Genomic DNA, 20519 nt, shown 5'->3' with positions numbered 1-20519 from the left:
GAGAGATGCAAAGGGCAGGACCTAGACCATGCTGTCTGCTTGAGTTGCTGCCCTGAAAAGTTCGTTCTCTGGGACGCACCTGTCACACCACGACATCTTTTTATTTTTTCCTTTTCCTTTCACTTACGGTTTTTAAAGTAAAAGGTCACAGAAAGAGCAAAGATGCCTCACCGGGCTGGTTGGAGCAGCTGTGCCACAGGGCCTTATGTGGGAGGCTGGAAATAAGGAAAAAAAACTCACCGCGTTCATCTCAAAAAAGGAAGGAACACAGGCAGTTTCTCACCCAGACAGCAGAGAGGTCCCTGTGAATATCTTCCAGCTAATTCCTTTGGAACGCAAAGGCAGCAAATTAAAAGAAGCTGCAGCAACAATCCCAATGATGTGTCAAGAATTTATTCCCGAATCAAAATGGTGAATCAGAGCAGGCAATTCACGTGGCTTCAGCTCCTGCCTCGCTCAGGCTGACACTAGTAGAAGTGGATGGTGATGATTCAGGCGGCTTGCAGGGGCTGGTCTGTGTCATATAAGACGGAGGAGCTGCCCACGGGCCTCACACTGCACTGCACTTTAAAGGGCAACGTCAAAAACCATCCCCTTGGGGATCCTGAACGTCTCCTTGACGATGTAAAACACCTGCAGGGGCCAGGCCTGCCTAGGGTGAGAAGTCAGGAGGAATTTAGGGAGAGGTTTTCGAAGGCGCCCAGGGTGGTTAGATACTCAGTTCTCATTGGAAGGCAATGGGAACTGGTCACCTCTCTGCTTGTGGTATTGGAAACCTCCCCCTAAAATGCCCGGGCCCTGCACATTTGGGTTGGATTGTGGTCTAGATCCTCCAAGGCATTAGGCATCTAACTCCCATTGACATCAGTGAGAATTAGGTGCCCGTCTTTGAGGATCAGGACTTTTACATGGCTAGTTTCAAGGCCCAGTCCTGGTCAGCTAGAAACACGACTGGCCTGATTCTTCCCTGTGCAGAGGAGAGGCACCTCGCACATCCCCTATTTGGGTGCCAACGGGCCCCGGTTCAGCCACTGAGCCAGGCGAGCGCAGTGCCATGAGCAGTCTCCTTGGCACCTCCGCTGGCCTGGCCGGGGCACAGAGTTACCAGCGTGCAGGGCCTCTCCAGCCACTCGTCCTGACCCCTGCCTCGGAACGTCCCGTCCCAGGGCTTTGCCAGCACTGGTGCCTGACAGCCCCTTTGCGGTTCCTTTGCACTGGGTTCGGGGTACAAAAGGAATGCAGCATGGGGTGAGTTCCCCTGAGAGAGCCTGCGTCTCCCCTCACGCTGGGATCGGTGGAGTAACACCTTTGTCAGACAGGTGCAGCAGTGGCGAACTGATGGGGGGGTGCAGCCCTTCATGACACGCGGGGGGTGGAGGAGGCTCTGAGGGGTGGACGGAACCCAGGGGCAGGTGGGGGGGGGATGTGGCTGACTAGGAGGAACTTCCTTCCGCCCCTCACCCCTCGGGCCGCCTGAGCTTGGGAGGAGGAGGTAAGTGGCGTGTCCCCACCCCCGCAGGTACAGACCGCCCCCCTGGGGGCAGCTGGGGGCTGTGCTGTCTGGTGGGACTGGGGGACCCTCCTGCCCTGCATGGAGGGGTATAGGGGGGCGTGTGAGGCCTAGGGGAGGGGCGGAAATGCAGGCTTGACTCCCAGCGCTGGAGACCCACTGTACGCCACGGAGGTGGAGGAGGGAGGAGAATCGGGAGAATCTTAAGTCTCAGTGACCTTGATGGTGTCGGACCCCAGTCAAATGCCGTGCCAAGGTCAGCTGTAACCAGCGGCTTGATGCTCCGCAGAACAGGTGCAGAGCATTGTGCGAACAAGTTCACGGCAAAATGGGTGAGCAGGCGGCCTTGGTCCTGCGTTACTGTGATACGGCTGCTAAGAAGTTACCCCTGCCAAGGGGCAAAGAGGGGACAGCCTCATGTGCACCTTGGCAGCAGGGTGGTGGTCGGGGTGATGTCCACATCTCCAACATCCTCACACCTTACTCCTTTTGGACCCCGCTGCCTTGCAGACAAGGGAGCAGAGGGACTTCCCAGCACTTAGCATGAAGGGTGGTGCCCAGTGTCTACCCGTGCTTGTGTCCACAAAGAGCTTCCACACACACTTGCCCTGGAGCACAGAGCTCCAGTGCTTCTTGCTGTGTGCACCATGGGAGGACCTGCAGGGTCGAGAGCCCGGTCAGCTCTGCAGCTTTGATGTCCCACTGGCCTAGCTTGCAGCACCCAGGAGAGTCATGACCCTCTTTTCCCGTCTCCCATCCCAGCAGGATGTTCCCATCAGCCTCTCTTTCCTCCTCCCCCTTTCAGGTGGAAGCATTCAAGAGGCCCTCTTTCTCCGAACTGCTGGATGAACTGGAAGACGTAGCAGAGAGTTTGGAGGCTATAAAGGACAATCAGCTGCTTGGATGATTGCCCAGGCTCTTCTGAGCCCTGATGGAGTCAGACTCAAACTGTAAATTACCTGTACATCAGAAAATGAGAGAGGAGAAAGACAGCAAGGGTGAAAGAGCAAAGTTAATGCACTGGTATTTATTTAATTGCGTTCTCATCCTCACATGGAAATTGTGGCTTGGAAAATGCAAGGGGGGAAGTTCCAAGGGTTTTTTCCTAGCTGAGGTTTTTAACAGAAATAACTCTGACAGGGAGCAGTCTTTGCTTGGTAGTTGGTTTTTTTTAAAAACCAGAAGGGAGATACTAATTTCCAATGTAAATACAAAAGATGAAAGATTCTCTGGAGGGGATGGTGGGCAATTGAATCCCAGCTGGGGATGCTCTCTGAAACCCAGGAAAAAGTGTGGCTTCCCCCCTCACCTCTTCCCCATAGTCCTACCCGTGTCTCAGCTCTGCAGCTTCCATCATTGCCACCTCTGGAGGCTGTGGATTTGACGTGGTTTAAAGGGGAGGTGTCACCTGGCAGATTGTGAGCCAGTAAAGTTGCCTTACAGCACAACGCTTTAAAACCATCCTCCAGTAGCCTTGAGAGGAGAATAAGTTCTGGAATGTCCCTGGTCGCATGAGCTTCCTAGAAAACCAGCCAGCGTCCAAGCGTGCTTCTTGTGCTCAGAGCACTTGGGGGTTTTGTGTAGACGGGGTGATGTTTTGGGAATCCCGATTGGCCGCTGAGGAAGTTAAAATGGTCTGTTAATGGAACATTCCACTGAGACGGGAGCATTTGCTTTAAAAAAGATACAAGATATAAACTAATGAACTAATACACGTCTTTGGAAAAGCTGCATCAGGGATGCTGGCCGGGTTACAGGCATGCCTGTACCAACAGAGAGGCTCTGTCTGGTACAGGAGTGACCTAGCTTCCTTACGGCAGGTGCTGGGCTGCCTGGGTTATTCCCATGGCTCTCACACACCCAGGACACCACACAAATGCGTACCACTGGCTCTGAGGCAGGTCTGTTCGGGGGTTGCTAGCCACTGGTGAGGGGACCATGAGGTGGCCCAGTCTCCAGTGGCCGCTACTGATTGGCAAGCAGCAGGATAACGCTGAGCACCTCCACGCAGGGGCAATCCCTGTAAGTTCCTTGCTGTGTTTGGGTCTCGGTGCCCCTTGCAGTGGTGTCGTAAGGCACACGTGGGGTGCTGGGGCGTGGGCTCATGAGGCAGGCTTTCGGGACAGTGTTTCTGTTGGAAATACATCTCCTGGGTGTATTGGGTGGCAGCCCCGGCCTTCACTGATTTTGGGATCCGTCTCAGGTCCCATTCGGCTGCATCACTGTTCTGGGTCCATCCCCAGCTGCCCTCTCCAGGGGTTGATGCAGACACCCAGGACTCCTCGGCAGGTGCGTTCAGACCACAGCACCATGGTATCCAGCTCATCGTTCTGCCTTACGCTAAAGACCAACCATTCCCTGAAGGGAAGCCCTAGTGTTCTCAGTGCATCTAAGAAAGTGTCCTGAACCTGGCTCATGGGATCTCACGTCAGGTCAATGCAGGTCCAGCACTTCTTTGGGATCTCTGCAAAGCACTGCACGGATCTCGTAGCGGGTTATGAACTAACATTGCCAGGCAGAGGCGTTGTCCATGGAACTGACAGTGCCAGCACACGGCTGGAAGCCGAGGGATGCTTTGTAGAACTGCAGCACAAGAACCGTCTTCGTTGCATCCCATTGATTTGTTAGTCGGGGCGGGGGTGGGGGGCGACGCTTTGTTTAGAGAAGTCTGGCCGAAGCAAAACAGGTTCCCCATCCTAAGCAGAGACCCGCCTTCAGCGAAGGAGGAATTTGAGCAGGCTGACGTCCCGAGGCGTTGTCGGGATGGATGAGCATCTGATTTATGGACTCAGGAGGAGAAATGAAGAATGTGCCCATCATCCAGCCCCCGTGCAAGGCCATTTCCTCCTGCATGTGTGTTTGTGCGTGATGACACTGACCCACTTCACAGGGTGTTGTGTCCTTAACTCACAAATCGAACAGATGCCAAGGTTTAAGTGTTATATTTTCCTCTGGGCTCAGATCCTGCAGAAGGAGGTTAGATGGAGTTAGGGAAATAATTGGGGGAGGGGGGGGTGGACTGACGTGACAGGGATTCCAAATTAAGGGCAGAAAAGGGAGGGGTTAATTAGCATTAACTAACAATAGCAGAAACCCTTTTCTAGTGTAAACCTTAACAAAAAAAAAGGCAAGTGGCAAATCCAGCATCTGACTGGATCTGGGCTTCTCCCATCACATGGTAGGGTCTCGCATGTCGGTGACTTCTCAGCAGTAGGGCCGACTCCTCTGCTGGCTTAAAGTGGTGCGCTTCCACTGTATGTCATGGAGTTACACCCGTTTATTCTGGCTGATGCTCCTGCCTCTAAATCGTAAGCTCCTGGGGGCAGGGACCGTCTGCATAGTAAAGTTGAACATAAGGGGGTCTCAATCCTGCATGGAGCTCTTGGGTGCTGCTGTAATGCAAATAGGGATGCATAAGCAGGGAGCAGTTCACGCACCGCGGTGATGCCCTGTAACCTGACGCCCAGTCATTTCTTACTGTCTGTTTCACGCTGTTTGCAAATGTCCAGATGAGTGTTTTCAGATGTCTTTGCTCTGGGTGCCTCGTGCAGGCTGTAACAAATGCAGCGCCTTGAATGCAGAGACTTTGAATGCTGGTGGATTCTGTGTCCTGTGAACACAAACAGCTATGTGGAAAAAGGGCACTGACGTCTGTGCGAGTGAATGTCTGCGACGTAAAGGGACAGAGCCGTAACAGACAATGGTTTGGCGTTGTCTCAAGGGACTGCAAGGAATTGGACGTCTTCAAGAAATACACTTAATGCAGCAAAGATGCAATATACAGCGAGAGATTTACTAGTTCATACATGTTTCTGGAAAATTATTTGTTGCTCCATTTTCCTCTGTGTCACTGTCATGCTTTTGTCATTTCCTGATGAGTTAATACACCAGGGACTTAATATGTTCAGCAAATACGGCTTTCTGTGCGGTGAGCTCCGAGGAGCAAAGTCTTAAGGAGCAGCGGGATGAGAGTTCTTAATTATTCTGCCTGGGAGGGAGACCTTGGCCAGCTTTGCTGATGCTCTTTGACTTGCTTTCCAATTTGGAGTCTCCGTACCAGCTGAGTGGAAGTCACTGTGGCTTGTGTTTTACTGCCTGGCAGTGCAAACAGCATTGATATGCACTGTGTATCTTCAGTGTGAGCCAGGCACCGCCTGCGTCACAGCAAAGTGCAGGGTAGTAAAAGGCAAATAACCGGGTTTGCTTTTAACTATGAAAGGATGATGCCTGGTGGGAAAGGAGGAGACCTGCTGAGGAATCCCCCTGCCCCCTTCAAATCAGCCAGGCTGTACAGTCAGCTGGGGGTGGGGGTGGGGGATGTATCTCTTAATCTCTCAATCAAGCATGGTGTCATCGTGGAGCAAGAACCACGGCCCAATCCAGTGTCCATGTATAGCTCCCATTGGCTCCAGCACAGCCGGACTGGACCCTAAATGAGGTACACAAAGGTACGTCATAACTGAATGCTATAGGGCCTGATCCAAAGCCCACTGAAGACGCGAGCTAAGAGTCCCATGGAGCATAGGACTGGAAGGGACCTTCTGGGCCATCAGGTCCAGTCCCCTGCTTTGCAGGCCACACCCACCCTATCATCCCCTTCATGCAGTTATCCAGCTCCATGTAGAGCCAGTTAGGTTGTTTGCCCCACACTGCTCCTGTGGAGAGGCTGGGCCAGATCCTCCTTCCTCTGATGGCCAGAAGCTGCCCTCTGATCTCCAGCCTGAATGTGCTCACGGACAGTTCATCCCTCTTTGTTCTTGTGCCGAACTTGTCCTGTAGCTTCAGTAGCTCTTCTCCCTCCCTGGGATTTCCTCCTTTCCCCCCATGTATTTAGACATTGACTTCAGTGGGTTTTGGATCAGGCCTTCAATTGCTTGAATGACATCAGCAGAGCATCTCCTTTGCCGCCTCCCCACAGCATCTGGGATTCCAGCTGCGCGAGCCTCCCTCCTCTGTTGCACACGCTGAACAGCGATAACAGTCAGAGGAGTCCCAATGGGCATGGGAAACAGGCACATGTGGGGCTAAATCGAGGTAGGTCCCTGCTAATTGGGAGTGCTGGGGAGGATGGGGACAGGCCCGCTTCTGGAGGTGCAGGTTGCAATTTGCAAAGGCCCCTGTGGGATTTAGTGCCCAAATCCCACTGAATTCTGGACCGAATGGATTTTAGAGGCCCCACTCCAGATTGAACAGAGTTCTGGAGCAGAGGGGATGTGGGTTACACCATGTATTGGGCTGGGCTGAACGGGCAGTGCTGGTGCTGAGTGGTCTCCGCAGGATTTTCACACCTGTAACCTCGTCTCTCAGAACAACCTCCTTGGTGCATGACGAATGATCCTCTAGTCGGTGGATCCCATCTAAGGGAATCTGCTCCTTCAGCCTAAGTGCCTGCTTGCCATGCGACTGGCTCCTCTGTGGGGGGCTGGGGCAGTCGTCGTGAGGTGAACCTGCTCTCTATCTATTCGCTGCAACCCCAAACAATCGCAGCAAACCCCTCCGCCTCCCCGTTAGATGAAGACCAGAGAAGGGAATAACTGAAAGGGATAACTTCTTCTTTGAGTGCTGGTCCCTATATGGATTCCAGGAGTGGGTGCGCATGCGTGCCGTGATGTGCCGGAGCCAGAGCTGTTCGTCGTAGTGTCCAGCGTGGCTGCGTGGTTTGTCTGGGGCTTTGAGAGGTTGGGCGGGTTGACGCTGCTCCAGTCCCCTCTTACCGCCACATGGCCAGAGTGGGAACCTGTTTTCCTCGATGCTCTTAGCTTGCTTAGAGAACTCTTTGTTTGTTCCTACCATTGTTTGATAGTTTCTCTAGTTGTCTGTAGTTGGTTGGTTGGTTAGGTCTGCTCTCCTGTTGGACTTTGTTCCTGTGGGGTGACACCCGCCCTCCCCACTTCCAGGAACTGTGCCCTGGCAGGCCGGCTTCAGGAACTCTGCTTCTTACCCGCGTTTCTTCCCTGCAAACGACGAGCATCAATGTTGCCTCTACTGCCTCAGCAAAGCTCACGTCATTGCCCGCTCGCTCCATCTGCCGTCTGTTCCCACCTTGCACTTGGGAAGCCAGAGAACTCTGCCTCCACAAATATCTGATGGAGGGGGCTATGCGCCCATGTGCGCAATTGGACCTGGGACTGGCGGATTCGCCGGAGCGGCCCCCGTCACTGCCAGTAAGCGACCCCCTGGTTTCCTCCCACTTGCCGGTGCCCGCGGTACCGCCACTACCGCAGAAGCACTGTGCCCATAAGAAGCACGGACGTAAGGGCGGATCCCCGCCAGGACTGCCCCTATGTGCAGTGTTGCCTCCTTGAGCCAGGTCGGGTGGGAAGTCATGCGGAGAATTGGATGCTCTGCTTCCCAAGAAGTCCTGCATGAAGCATAAGTTGAGGCACCACCGTCAGCCCTCTGCCACATCCGCCACCTTCACAGCCGGTGCTGTCCATGCCTCTGGGCCCCTCCAGACTCTCCGTCGGCTTCCCTGGATGCTGGGACGCCTGTCTCCATAGCACCGATGCTTCCACCTCGCTGGCCGGCTGCTGCCCACACCATGCCTACCTCCATCTATGATGAACTTCACGGTGTTCCTGTACCGCCAATCCCCACCGGAGCCTCTTTGTCCCTGGATGAGGCTGTACAAAGCAGAGGTGTCCAGTTGGTGTCCTGGTAGTGTTAACCAGACCGATGTGTAGCTGAGTGCAGTAAAGTCTGTAGCTAGCAGCTGGTAATGGTACTCAGCCAGTCCTGGAAAGCTGATGGAGGGTGAATTTGATGCCAGCCAAGTCCTTTCTAGACATCAGGGGTGAAATAGTGGTTCCACTGAAGTCAGTGGGAATTTTGCCAGTTCCTTCAATAGAGCCAGGATTTCTCCCCAGATGTTAAAAGAGTTAAAGCTAGAGGTGAGCCAAAGCAAACACGCTGTTTCTGAACACCCTGAAACCTGGGGAAATCCCACCCCAGAAGTGAACAGCATTGCTGGGCTCTGTCTCTAGGAAGCCGGCCTTGACTCTCATCCAGCTCTTTGGAAAAGTCCAACTCCGTATCCGAACTTCACAGCTCAGAGCCCTGCCTCTGAAATAAGGGAGTCACGATGCTGGGGGATCTGCGAAGCATGGCCATTGTCCTTGAGACTTCCCAGTCCTGGTTAATCACAGGCTCAGCCCATCTGTTCCCTAGTGGGAGCCCTCCCTTCCATCTCCCTCTGCACTCCACAGACCCGGGCGAGGGCACTGACCACGGTGTATGTACGGTATCCAATGTGTTTCTGTCACATGATGTCTTTTTAAAAAATGCCACTTTGGAATAAAGTCCAGTGCTTCTTTCCCGCTCAGTCCTAGGGTGCTGTGTGTGTTTTGTTCTCCAGGCTCTATTGAGCAGTGTCACAGAAAGCCTGTGTGTTTCCACTCTGAGGCCGCTCTGGCATCTGAAAAGGTAGTTCATGCTCTATTTATCTGTGTAATTGACATTATAAATCTTTCGTTAAAATGCACTTGCAAAACAGTTTTAACTGCGAGACGGCCACATCTTCTGTTGTTCTTCCTTCTGTGATGGGGTCAGCTGATCCAGAGTAAATCATACCCTGCCCTTTAGTTTGAGAGAGAAGATCAAGAAAACAATGCTTGGGACTAGCAAAGAAAATCAAATAAGCTGTTCCTTCCTGGCAACCCAGGCTAATCCAAATGGCCCCAGCAACAGTAAAATGATTTTCCTTCCCAATCACATTTACATGTTACGCTTTCTGACTCATACATGGCAAACAGCAGCATTAATTGCTTTTTAAGATGCAGCCCACTCACAAGAACCCCCAGGAAAGTCAGAGGAGCATGTGTTTTGTTTTGCAAGGTTGTAGACTAACAGGCTTCTCCTGTGTCCAGCCAAAACTGAGATGAAGTGGAGGGATAGCAGCCCCCTGGACCAACTTCTTCAGGTCTTCCTCTCCCCTCCTTCCAAACTTTCATTTGTGCTAGATGGAGAAGGCCACAGTTTTAAAGCAGCTGATTCTCATTTATCGCTTATGCAGTGAGGTGAAGTCGTGGTGAAAGGAGTTTACACCCAATTGCCAGAACTGTGTAAAGGAGCCCAAGTGTAAATGAGCATCTGGCCCTAGAAAGTGGAAGTCTAAAATGAGGTTCCAAAATCCATATTTAGGCACCTAAGTGCAGGAAAGGAGTAACCAAGAAGCAAGGACAGAAAAACCCTTTGATGCTTCCGCAGCCATCCTCTAAATGCAAATGGTCACAGGATCACACATCTGGGGATATCTCACGTAATCATTTCCCTGCCCGTGTAGCGGCCTCGGGCACTGGTGCATCTTGGTCCCTCCTATTCTCTGCCTCCGGCCCATATTAGTCTAGTCTCTGGTGGGCTGTAATGCTTCAGTCTAATTGTGGTGGTTTGGGTGGGGTTGCAGGTCTGTGATATAGAGGAGGTCGGATTAGATGATCTGTGCCTTACACTGTGACCCTTTTCAGAACCGCCATGCACTCGGCAGCTCCCGGGAGGCTCTTGCTTTGGAAAATCTTGGCCTAAACTTTTAGATCCAAATGCTGATCCCGTTGAAATCACTGACTTCCAGGGAAGCCCAGCATCCGGCTCTGGCAATGGAAAGTCGTATGCAGACCAGGAATGCCCAGTGTTACCGTTAGTGAAACCCTCTTGAGTTGACACTGGTTAAAATCACGGAGTTCATCCATGAAAGCTGCCTCCAGGCTGCCTGTGTGCACAGTGGGCCAAACTGAGCTCCAAGGATGAGTCTCTTGTAGGTGCAGTGGTTTTGCTGTATCAGCTGAAAAACGCTGGAGGTAGAGACCTGGCACAGCGTTCCTTACCTGTGTTTTACTGGTGCCTACAGCTCTATGCCTGCCTCATCCCAAGAGGCCTGGGGATCAGACCTGGGCACAAGAAGATTTAGGCTGACGGCAAAGCAACTTTCCTATCAGTGGAGATGTTGGACCATCTCCCGGGGGATGTGATGGAAGCCAGTCTTGAGTCACTTAGAATGGGACAGGACAAAGCACAAGAGTAGAGACTGTGGGGATGACCTTGCCTTCGTCCTAGAGCTGGGACCTTTAGGTCTTTTTCATCACTGTCTTCTGTGACGCAGAAGATGTGCAGTAACAAGAACTGGTTCTGCACCATTTATTTAACAGGGATTCCTAGTAACCCATTATGTGATAGCTGGAAAGCCATGGATTTTGGCTGGAGCCAGTGTACACAGGACATGAGTATGACAGCTCTCAGCTGGAGTTACAGGCACAGATCTTTACCTCTCGGATGGGGCACAGAGCCAAATGGCTCTGTTACTGGGGCTCTGGCAGGCCCAAGCAATTATATCTCACAGCAGTTTGAATCCCAGCCCAGCACTATTTTGGGGAGCCACAGTTAACACACATTAACCCAGGCTCTGTTACTGGTCACGTCATTGATCAGGCAGAGGGGGACATTTTCCAGTAGCCTGTGTTTTGGGTGGAGGAGAAGCCTGTGATCCACTCGAAGCTTCCTTGCTGTCGGTCTGTCACAGGAGGTGGTGGAAGCAGCAATTGTCAAAGCAAGAGGGAATGGTGCCCCTGTGAGCCTGCAACTCTTGAAATGAGCTTCAGTGGGCAATCAGAGGCATTCTTCTCTCCTAGTGCCAGCTACTGCCTAATTGTCCATCATTTGCATTCAGAGAGTGGCTGCACATGCTCCAAAGTGTTCCCCCCCTTGCTTCTTGATTGCTTCTTTCTAGCACTTTAACAAGGAAGAGGGGCTTTCAAAAGCAAGCTGCAGAGAAGATTCCACCACAGGTGCTGGAGAGCAGGGGGCTGTGCTAATTAAGGAAATGCCTGGGCTTATTTATGTATTTTTCTCTGCTCGGCAGGTGTTTTTCCCAAGGAGAGCTATGGCAGGAGGGAAATGGTTGCTTGGGGTAAAATGGATCCTGAAAAGAATTTAAAGCAAAGGATCCTGGCTCACTTGAGCCGTCACAGAACCAAGGTGGGGCAAAGCCACATGCTGGTCTCCGGAGAGCTAGAATTAAAAACCAGTGGTTGATTATTGGGAACACATCTTTTAAAGGGGATGTGGTGCAGGGGAGAGACTGTGGTGGCAATCCTGGACTGTGACGTTCCCTATCCAGAGGATTACATGCCACTGTGTTACCTACTCCTTAGCCTTTATGGGTGTGTTACAGGCAGGCTGGTGCTTGAAGAAGAGTTGGGCTCAGACTTGCCTGTGACCTAGCAGTTAACTCCCAGCTGATCCTAATTGGGTGGCTTAATTACCATTAGTGACCCCAGCTGTGAAAGGATCAGGGAGGCCTAGAGAGAGAGGAGAATCCTGGCTGGGCGTTCCCCTTGCTCTGGGAAGGGCCAAATGACTGCAGGCTGAAGCGGGCCCAAGGGTGTAGTTAATCTCTGTTGTGGGCCCTGGAAAAGGGGCCAGGCTCAGGGGGGCAGCGCTGTGGGTCAGCATTCCAGGGGAGGAACAAGGAGCTGAGAGGATATGGGGAGAAGGCCGGGAGTCAGAGGAGAAGCTATATTAACCACAGGCGTCGGGGAAGCAGTACAAGGGGCTTGGGGGTAGGAAGTGGCCCAGGAAAACAGCAGCACGTTTGAAGAAGCACGCCTCCATGCTTAACAGCGGGTCCCTGGGCTGGAGCAGAGCGTGAGTCTGGGTCCTCCCCAAGCCCGGGGAAGAGGTGCAACAGCTTTGACAGAAGAACTCCAGAGCCCAGGGTGGGGTTGAGGAGCACCCCAAGGGTGGTGGAAGTTGCTCGTGTGGACTGCTGTTACCCCAGGAGAGGTCTGGACTAGGCATGACTTAGCTGGCGGATTAAATTGTTGACAGAAAAACAGGCCCCTGCAGGACCAACGGGGCAGTCAAGAGGGGGCGCTAGAGGAGAGAAGCCCTGCCATGCTACGCTCGGACACCGGGGGGGGGCTACTCCTCACAGGGTACCAGTGCCCTTGGCTGGATGGACGCCCGAGGTGCCTGTGTGCGTGTGATGATGATGTGCTCTAGCAGGGGCCGTATCGGGCCCACATGATGTCTTTGTCACAGTTTCCGGGCACCTGTGCTTGCCCCTCCGTGGTCCCTCAAGAGCATCAGCTTAAAGGTTTCCAGCTGTCACTTTGCCGGGGCGGAGACCGGTGTCTCTCTGCCTTCTGACCAGAGGCTTTCAAGGCTGCACAGCTGCCTTCTCCCAGCACGCCAGACTGCCGGAAGGGCCAGTGCCTGCACTGTGCTTTGCCGGGCTATGACCAGCGTGCCGCCAGCAGTTACAAGTTACTGCACAGCTCCTCCTAAGCCAGCCTGTTTACTCTTCAGGTAAAAGCATTACTGAGACGGCGTATAAAGTAAAAGAACAAACACGCATGCTAACAAGCTTACCGGAGCTCACCGCCAACTCCAGCAAAGCTCTGGAGGGCGTTAGTCCTTCAAACCCCATGGCTGGGTTTCCCCTGTGGCCACAAGGTTGTGTCAGTCTTTAGATGAGAAGGCAGATCAGCCGTTTCTTTATACAGCTTTGATCTCCAGTCTCTGGGAACAGGTAATCACCAGCCTCTGGCCCACCGCCCAGGAAATCCACCTACCATGTATTGTCCCAAAACTCCTGCACATTTGTCTGTGCGTTTCTGGCACATTTCAGTATAGTCATTTGAACTCTTTACTCTTCCATAGTCTCCCAGCGGCACAGTATTTATGTGGCCACGTGGCCATACTCTTAAAAACTGAAAGCTTACGATGCTGGAGCATGAGTAAGTGCAGCCATGAGGACTAGAAGGCAACAGCTCTTCTAATGTGAGCTGGGCGGAATCGATGCAGGGATGTTTGCCAGAGTCTGTAGAGGGCCTGAAACAGTGGCGTAGCTGGATCTGCCCCCTTGTAATTCAGCTGGACAGCTTGCAAACCCAATGATGACACTTCATTGCCTACATCTACTAATGAATGATTGCTCGTTTTAGTGGCTGGAATTGGGGGGGTGGGGGGAAGAGGGGAAGGCCACTGGTGTGGGAAGTGGGAGCTGCTGTGGGGAAGGAAATAGAGGGAAAAGAACAGAGAAGTCTCACCAAGTGGGCAAGGGGAGAGAAACACAGAGGAGGGTGCGGAAGGATGAGACGCAAAGGGCAGAAACAGCAGTGTCCCCAGGGGGCAGCAGAATCACGCAGGGAGGGGTGAGAAGACCCTGCACAAACAGCACATAAAAGGATTAGTTGTCATGTGAAGGCTGTGTTGATCTCTGTTGCTGCTGCTGTGGGTGGGCTTCTCCCTGCCTGTGACAGGGAGCTTCTAGTCCTGAGCGTACACCCCAGCTCCCCGTTCACACCTAACCAGACAGTGGGGCCCTCTCCCTGTGCTATATAGACTCACAACCGCCCCAGGCAGTATATGTCTCAATGCCACTGCAGAAAGCAGGGATTTCCCCAGCACAAGTGGCAGTGGGGCTGGTTTGGGAAAAGAAACCCTTGCTAATGTCTGTAAAGTCCACCTTGCTACAGTGCGCAGAATAACCACTGACTGCGGCATCTACGTCCGTGGGTCCCTTGCTAGGGCCGATGGGCGTGTCTGGGTATGTGTTGACCCCACACAGGATTAGAAGGGGTTAAAGTGGCCAGGTAGGCCAATTAACTGCCCAGGTTGCACCTGGGGGAATAGCCAGCCTGCAGGGAGATGCTTGGCAGAATAGGTGGGGCCTATAAAGCCAGGAGCTAAAGCAGGCAGGGTTTCCGGCAGGCTGGCTGCAGTCACTGCCTGGGGAGGGGGAGGTGGGTGGGAGCTGGTACTATCAGAGAAGTGGGGGGACCAGGAAGAGGAGGAATCAGTCCAGGGGCTGAGAGGGTAGAGCCCACAACTGCTGAGCTGAGGGGCTGTGGACTAGAAAGCAGGTGCAGGTTCCCAGGCTGGCCACTGGGGAAGTGGCATTATCAGGGCAGCCCAGGAGAAAACTGTTTGGGACTGTTTGCACAGAAAGACTTTGGGGTAACCCGGGAAGGGGTGAAACACGGCTGGCGACCTGTCTGGAGGGCCGAGTCGTGACGAGGATGCTGTGGTTCCTGGAGTGAGGTGGCTCCACGGGGTGAGAGGACAATGGAAGTGGCACCACCTGAAGAGGGTGCACCAACCAGGATGGCCAGCAGGAGGCACCACTGTGGTGAGTGGACCCCATGAGCGGGTAATGCAGGCTCCGTAGCCCGTTCAGCCCCTCTGTGGAGACCCCGTGGGGTAGTGTCCGCCAGCGATAGTTTTTGCAATGATTCTTCTTTATTCCTTTGTATTATCAGAGCGCCTAGGAGCCCCATTGCCAGCCCCTGCCCAGAGAGTTTACAATCTGAACTGGGGACACCTGTCACCTAGCAACGGGGCTGAGATCCAGCAGCTGATTTTGCATCAGCCATTAAAAAATATCTTTCATGCACCTGGTAAACAACCAAGTAGACTGTGCGGGAGAGACTCCGACGTGCAGAGCCCATTGTGGGCGATCCAGCATTAAGGCCCTGATCCAACTGCTGGTGACTCTCGGGGGAATTAGATCAGCCCATAAAGGAGCGAGCTGCACATCAAGGGAAGGCAGCGTTCTGTCCCACTGCTGCTCAGGGGATCACAAAGCCTGAGACTGAAATATTGGGACTTGCCTGCTGGGAGGAGGAGGCTTTGCAGGTATAAGAGGTGGGAAGATCAGTGTTATGAATGGACAAGGGAAGCCGATGTAGAACGTCTTGCCACGCCCGGTGGAAATCGGTGTCTTTCCAGCCATTCCCTAGTCAGCGAGTTCTGGGACAATGACAAAGTGGAACCTTGATCCTGGGGCTGAGTCACGCAGCGGAGAAGCTGCATCGTTCAGTCAGTTTCTGAGCGATCTCTATCCTCTTCTGCACAGCACTCTGGAAGCTACTGCCCCCAAAATGGAAAGCACACAAGGCTCAGACCTATTCACCTGTCTCCCTAGAGCAGCCCCACTGGAATTTCCAGGGCCTTTGGTGTTTTCCCAAGTAGGGGGCAATCCTGGCCAAGTTCCTTAGATCATGGCTGTGTTTTAAAAATCTCTCTCTTCATTTGTAAACGCTAAAAATGTGACATGGGCTAAGACCATCACAGAGCTGGGATCCTCTGAAACTCTCAAACAGAGAAAAATAAAGGGGCAATCAGGCTCACCCTATGAAGTACGTCGTGCGGAGGGGGAGAAAGGTGGGGGGAAAAGAAAGAGAAGGATCAACTGTGCCAGGGAAAATAGACTTCATGCCACAGCATCTCCTGCTGACAGATGTGCTGCATCCCTGTTCAGGTCAGCACACAAGCACATGCTTAAATTCCACTGAAATCAATGGATCACCAGCATGTGCTGAGAGTAAAGCCTGTACTTCTGTGCTCTTCCGAATAGAGCTAGATTTAAGCATGTGCTTTCCTGAACTGGGGCCTTACACATGGAGTCTGCAGCCCTTATGTACGTTGAGTAAACACCACTCAGGCTGAGCAAGGGTTGTAGAATTGGTTCCTACAAAGTGTCTGCATTGTGCAGCCTTCCTTTTGTAATCTTCCTCGGCCTGTCCTCCTCCTTCACCTGGTGACATTTCTACCCTGGGACTGCAAAGTCTTTGGCGCAGGAGCTGGGTCTTCCAAATTAGTCTGTGCAGCACCTAGCACCTCTCCGGTGCCACTGTAATATAAACATAATTCATTAAGCACAAACCCAACTTTGGGAAGTGGTCACTCTTTTTTAAATGAAGTGGACCATCCTCGTCATCCCTAACTTTGAGCAGGTTTAGATGGCTCTCATTTGACGTTTTCATCCTGTGGACACTGCAAATAAAAATGAATAAAAACCTGCTGGAAGGTGACTTCTGCACTTGTTGGATTTGCCTTGATTTACTCCCAGCTGTATTTGTGTCACAATATAAGAAGGGACTTGGGACCAGCAATGGTGGTGAGTGGGAGAGATGGATCAGGCATCTTAAACTGAGGGTGTTGCTACCTCTAGCTACCTGCTCTTCTAACCTGCATCTCTGCCCATTGGTGGGTGCTGCAGGTTGGAGTATTTCAGTGATAACTGAGGCAAATGTTAAGTTAACTTAGTCAACTACCAAGAAGAAATAAGATACAAAACAAACCCAGCAGCAGCTGCTGTGCTCTAGTCTGGCTGTATTCTTTGTCTCATCATCAGCTGGTTCCCGTCTCTGTCGGGGAGTGGCAGGAGGAAGCGTGGCACTTGCCCGTGCTCTGTCCTGCACGCTGTACCGCAACTTTACAGTCCGTGGGAAACTTATTTCTGTAGCTCCCAGAAGCCTCCCTGGTATGTAAGATTGCTAGGAAAGAAGCAGTTGGGAATGTTCGTTTCAGTCCAATATACAGTGCTCAGTTGCCAGTGAATCCCATGTGGTCTCTAGGAGGTTTTCTCAGTTCCTGAAAGTCAATAGGTTTGTAATAACCTGCCTGTTCCAAAGAGGCCAGTGCCCATCCCCCACCCCATCTCACTGTCTTTCAACGCATCAGATGTTGCATGTAGTGTGGTCTGGGGTTTATCAGCTCTTGGGGTGGGAGTTCACTGCCTCCTTCCTGCAAAGCTGTGATCACAACCTCCCTGAGGCTCCCAGGCCATGCAGAATCAGTTTCCCAACTACTGGTGTGTTCTTGTTGTTACTTGTAGTGCATAGGAGCAGTAGTTGTGGAGCAGGTGCAGTGCTAGGCACTGTACAAATGCAGAACAAAATCAGGGTCCCAACACTACAGAGTTTACAATCTGAGTTTGAGATGAGAGACAAGCGGAGACGGACAGACAGAAGGGGGAGCACAGGGGAACAACGAGACAATATTGATCAGCAACATGACCAGCAATCTCAGCACTAGACCACAACACTGGTCCACATTGCTCTTAGTGGGAATCATCATAATATTGTGTAGGTTCTATACAGGTATATAATGAAAGGCTGTCCCTGCCCCAAGGGGCTTATGATCTCAGTATATGCCAAGAGATGGATACAACCAACAGAGGGGGTCAAAACGAAGTCGCAATAGGACAGTTATGATCAGCTTAGTAAGCAGCAGCCACCCACCTGAAAAATCACTGCTTTCATTGCAAGGTCCCAGTGTATGTGAATCCAGTCATGTTATCTTCTTAGAGACGTCTAATATTAAGCATATGAGCATCAACAGAGCTTCACCGGTTTACAGCAGTGTCAGGGCCGGCTCCATGTCTTCGCTACTTTCCAGTGAGTTCAGAAAGGCACCACTTTTCCACTGTGTTCAGTAGGATTTACCCAAGGCCTGATCCTGCCCTGCTGGAGAAAAGGGGTGTTTTGCTAATGAATTGAACCAGATTGGGATTGGAAGCCAACAGCAAAAAATGCTCCTCTATCACTGAAGGAGATGCAGTGACATCTGATGTCCAAGCGTGGTAACTGCAGTTCCCAGGGGTCATGGTGTGAGAGGCGTGCAGCGCAGGGAATACATGGCTATCCAGCACCGTTACCTTTTAAGAGTTTTGTAAAGAGGTTTGCAATGGCAGAACGCCAATTGACTTTAATGGGGCTGGGATTTCACCCTCTGTTCCTGGGGATGCTCCATTTCCCCACCTTTGCTAGGACATTTATGTGCACAAAGAACTCAAGCTCCATCTTTAAAACTTGTTGTCTCCCATGTGACTAATCCTCCGGACCTCCCTGAGCACCAGCTGCTCGAGAAGCTTGAAACATTTAAAAATAGGTAATGGACCACATTGTGCTCCCAGATACATGGGTGCAGCTTCTTTAGCGCTGTGCAGCGGATGCTGCAGAACTCCCGACAGCCACCACTAGTGTTTCCTGCAACTAAGGCAGCAGAGTCATTTAAACCCCGGGTCGTGGGAAAACAGTTGTGTAACTTCACTGATCCAAAAGCTGAGCTTCTGTGTATCAGTCAGCTGCAGGGTAAAGTGCTGCACAACATAAACAAATCTGCTGCATAGCACCGCAGGCTCAGCTACATTTTTTATTCCCATGGTTTAAAAATACTATGGAAACAAAATGGTAGAAGCTACCAGGCTGCAATATTAAAGTAGAAAATGCCAAAGTTACAGTTCTCCTGCTAATGTTTCCCCTTCCATTTGACTCTGGGTTTACAGAACTTGGCCAGATGCTCTAGTATGCTGGATGATTAGACAGCAGGCTGAAGACAGCACCTAAGTGACTGTATGAGCTCCAGCTGGCCCTACGTGAGGTCCAGGCCACTAAGAGCAACAGGGAAGCCTGAGACCCAGGGCCAGGTCCCTGCTTTTCCAGCTAGTCTCTCCTCTCTCCCTCCAGCAGGGACATGGACCAAAACAAGACACTTCACTATGCACACTTCTCCCCCTGGGGAGAGCAGCAGAGAACAAGCAGCACATGACAGTGTGCTAAGCACCCCGGCTGCATATCTACTGGACGGCACTCAGTTACTGCAGTGATGAGCATGGTTGAAGAATCTACATAGGGTAAAAGAATTTTGAAAACTTTCTCCAGAATCTGTCACACGCATGCGAATTAACATGAAAGCATCTTAATCTTTGCATTCTGGCTCAGATTTCAGAGTGACATGACGGTGGCACAGGAGAGAAATACCTGTCAAGAGCATAGAGGTGCTCCGAGTAAAACTACAAGCAAACATGAGTGCTAAAGCTTTCGTGATTCGGGAATGTAGAAAGCCCTGAGTGTGAGGGCATCATTGTGTTCTCTTTAGGAACTGACTGCAAGTTCCTGATAATAGAGAAATCACCCACCCGTTATGCAGAGAATACTGTCTAGATCATCTTCTCCTGGTCATTGGACAGACAGTGTCTGTGAATATATATATATATATAAAAAAATAAACAAACCCCCACTGCTTCCTTGAACTGTGCCTAGACATCACAGGTGAGATTTCCGAAGGGCCTAAGGGAGTTTGCTTGTCTACCCATGGAGCTATCCCTGGCTAAGTATTACTGCCTAACTCCATGTGTTAATAAATGCCCAACTCTCATTGAAAATCCATGAGCTTTGGGTTTTTATATGATCGCTAACGTGAGAACCAACCATTGTGAAACCCTAGTGTAGACAGGGCAAGTTGTAGTTTTACCTCAGTTTTGCTGGTTGAGGCGTAGGGCTCAAAACTGTGATTTTTAAACTGGTTCAGCTAAACCTGTACAGCAGTGGGGGTGTGGGTGTGGGTGGGTGGGTGGAAGAGAGGGAGGGGGTGCATGGATATGTCTACACAGCAATTAAACACCAGCGGCAGGCCCATGTCAGCTGACCGGGGCTCAGGCTGTGGGGCTATACAATTGTGGTGTACCTGTGTACACACTGACATCAGTTTCACATGCCCTTATAACTTACAGACACAACCAGTTATGGACTGGTGTGTGTGTGTGACCTTGCAGGAGTTTTCACTGGTTTAACTTAAATTATGCCCATTTTGTAGATGGGCAACTGAGGCACAGGAGAACTAAGTGACCTGTCCATGGTCACACTGGAAGTCTGTGGAAGAGCAGGGCACTGCTCTCCAGTCTTCAGCATCCCAGAATGGCACCTTTACCACACGTCTTTTCTCTGTGCGCAGCTCAGCTGCTGCACCCGACTGCTCTCCTCCATGGTCAGCCCAGACTGAGCTGAGTCACTCCCTTTTAAATGTTCCCTCCACTGGGAGCATGCCCAGCAGAGGTGAGGAGGTGTGGCCTCTTGGGCCCAGAGCAACTCTTTAACCCTCACTTTACCAGTGTGGGGTTGGTACACCCAATCACAAAAGGTTAAACCATCCTATTTTCCCTCATGCTTTTCATTCAAACACCTTTATCGGCTCATCCAGTCTGAGAAGGGAACCTCTTCTGACTTTTTCCTCAAGAGGCCTGGACAATGAAGACATTTTCCAGTTATTATCCCTTTGGTTCCCCCCCTCCCCGGGTAGCTTTAGTGACGGATTGGTGATTGATCTCTGAGACCACAGTGGTCAATAAAAGTTTGATCTCTTGACGGCTACAGCAACAGGAATATTATTGTCAGTATCATTAGACTGAAACCCAAGAAGCACACAAGAAACAACTGAAATTAATCACAAG

At 51.6% G+C, this 20519-nt stretch overlaps 1 protein-coding gene across 3 annotated transcripts in view; it reads left to right on the top strand.

The window, feature by feature from the left end:
- Positions 1-3388, top strand: part of LOC137161975 (dual specificity testis-specific protein kinase 1-like) — a 48980-nt gene extending 45592 nt beyond the window's left edge. For all 3 annotated transcript variants that reach the window (XM_067561475.1, XM_067561474.1, XM_067561473.1), the window contains one exon: positions 2316-3388. In XM_067561475.1, coding sequence (XP_067417576.1) covers positions 2316-2417 — 102 coding nt within the window. In that variant the 3' untranslated portion in view covers positions 2418-3388. The remainder of the gene's footprint in view (positions 1-2315) is intronic.
- Positions 3389-20519: the final 17131 nt, after the last annotated feature.

The sequence above is a fragment of the Emydura macquarii genome, unplaced genomic scaffold (assembly GCF_026122565.2).
Source record: "Emydura macquarii macquarii isolate MOO-44397 ecotype Brisbane River unplaced genomic scaffold, CSIRO-AGI_Emac_v2 contig_2417, whole genome shotgun sequence".
Lineage (NCBI taxonomy): Eukaryota > Metazoa > Chordata > Testudines > Chelidae > Emydura > Emydura macquarii.
The sequence above is the reverse complement of the archived record's forward strand: the minus strand, read 5'-3'. Positions and strand labels throughout refer to the sequence as shown.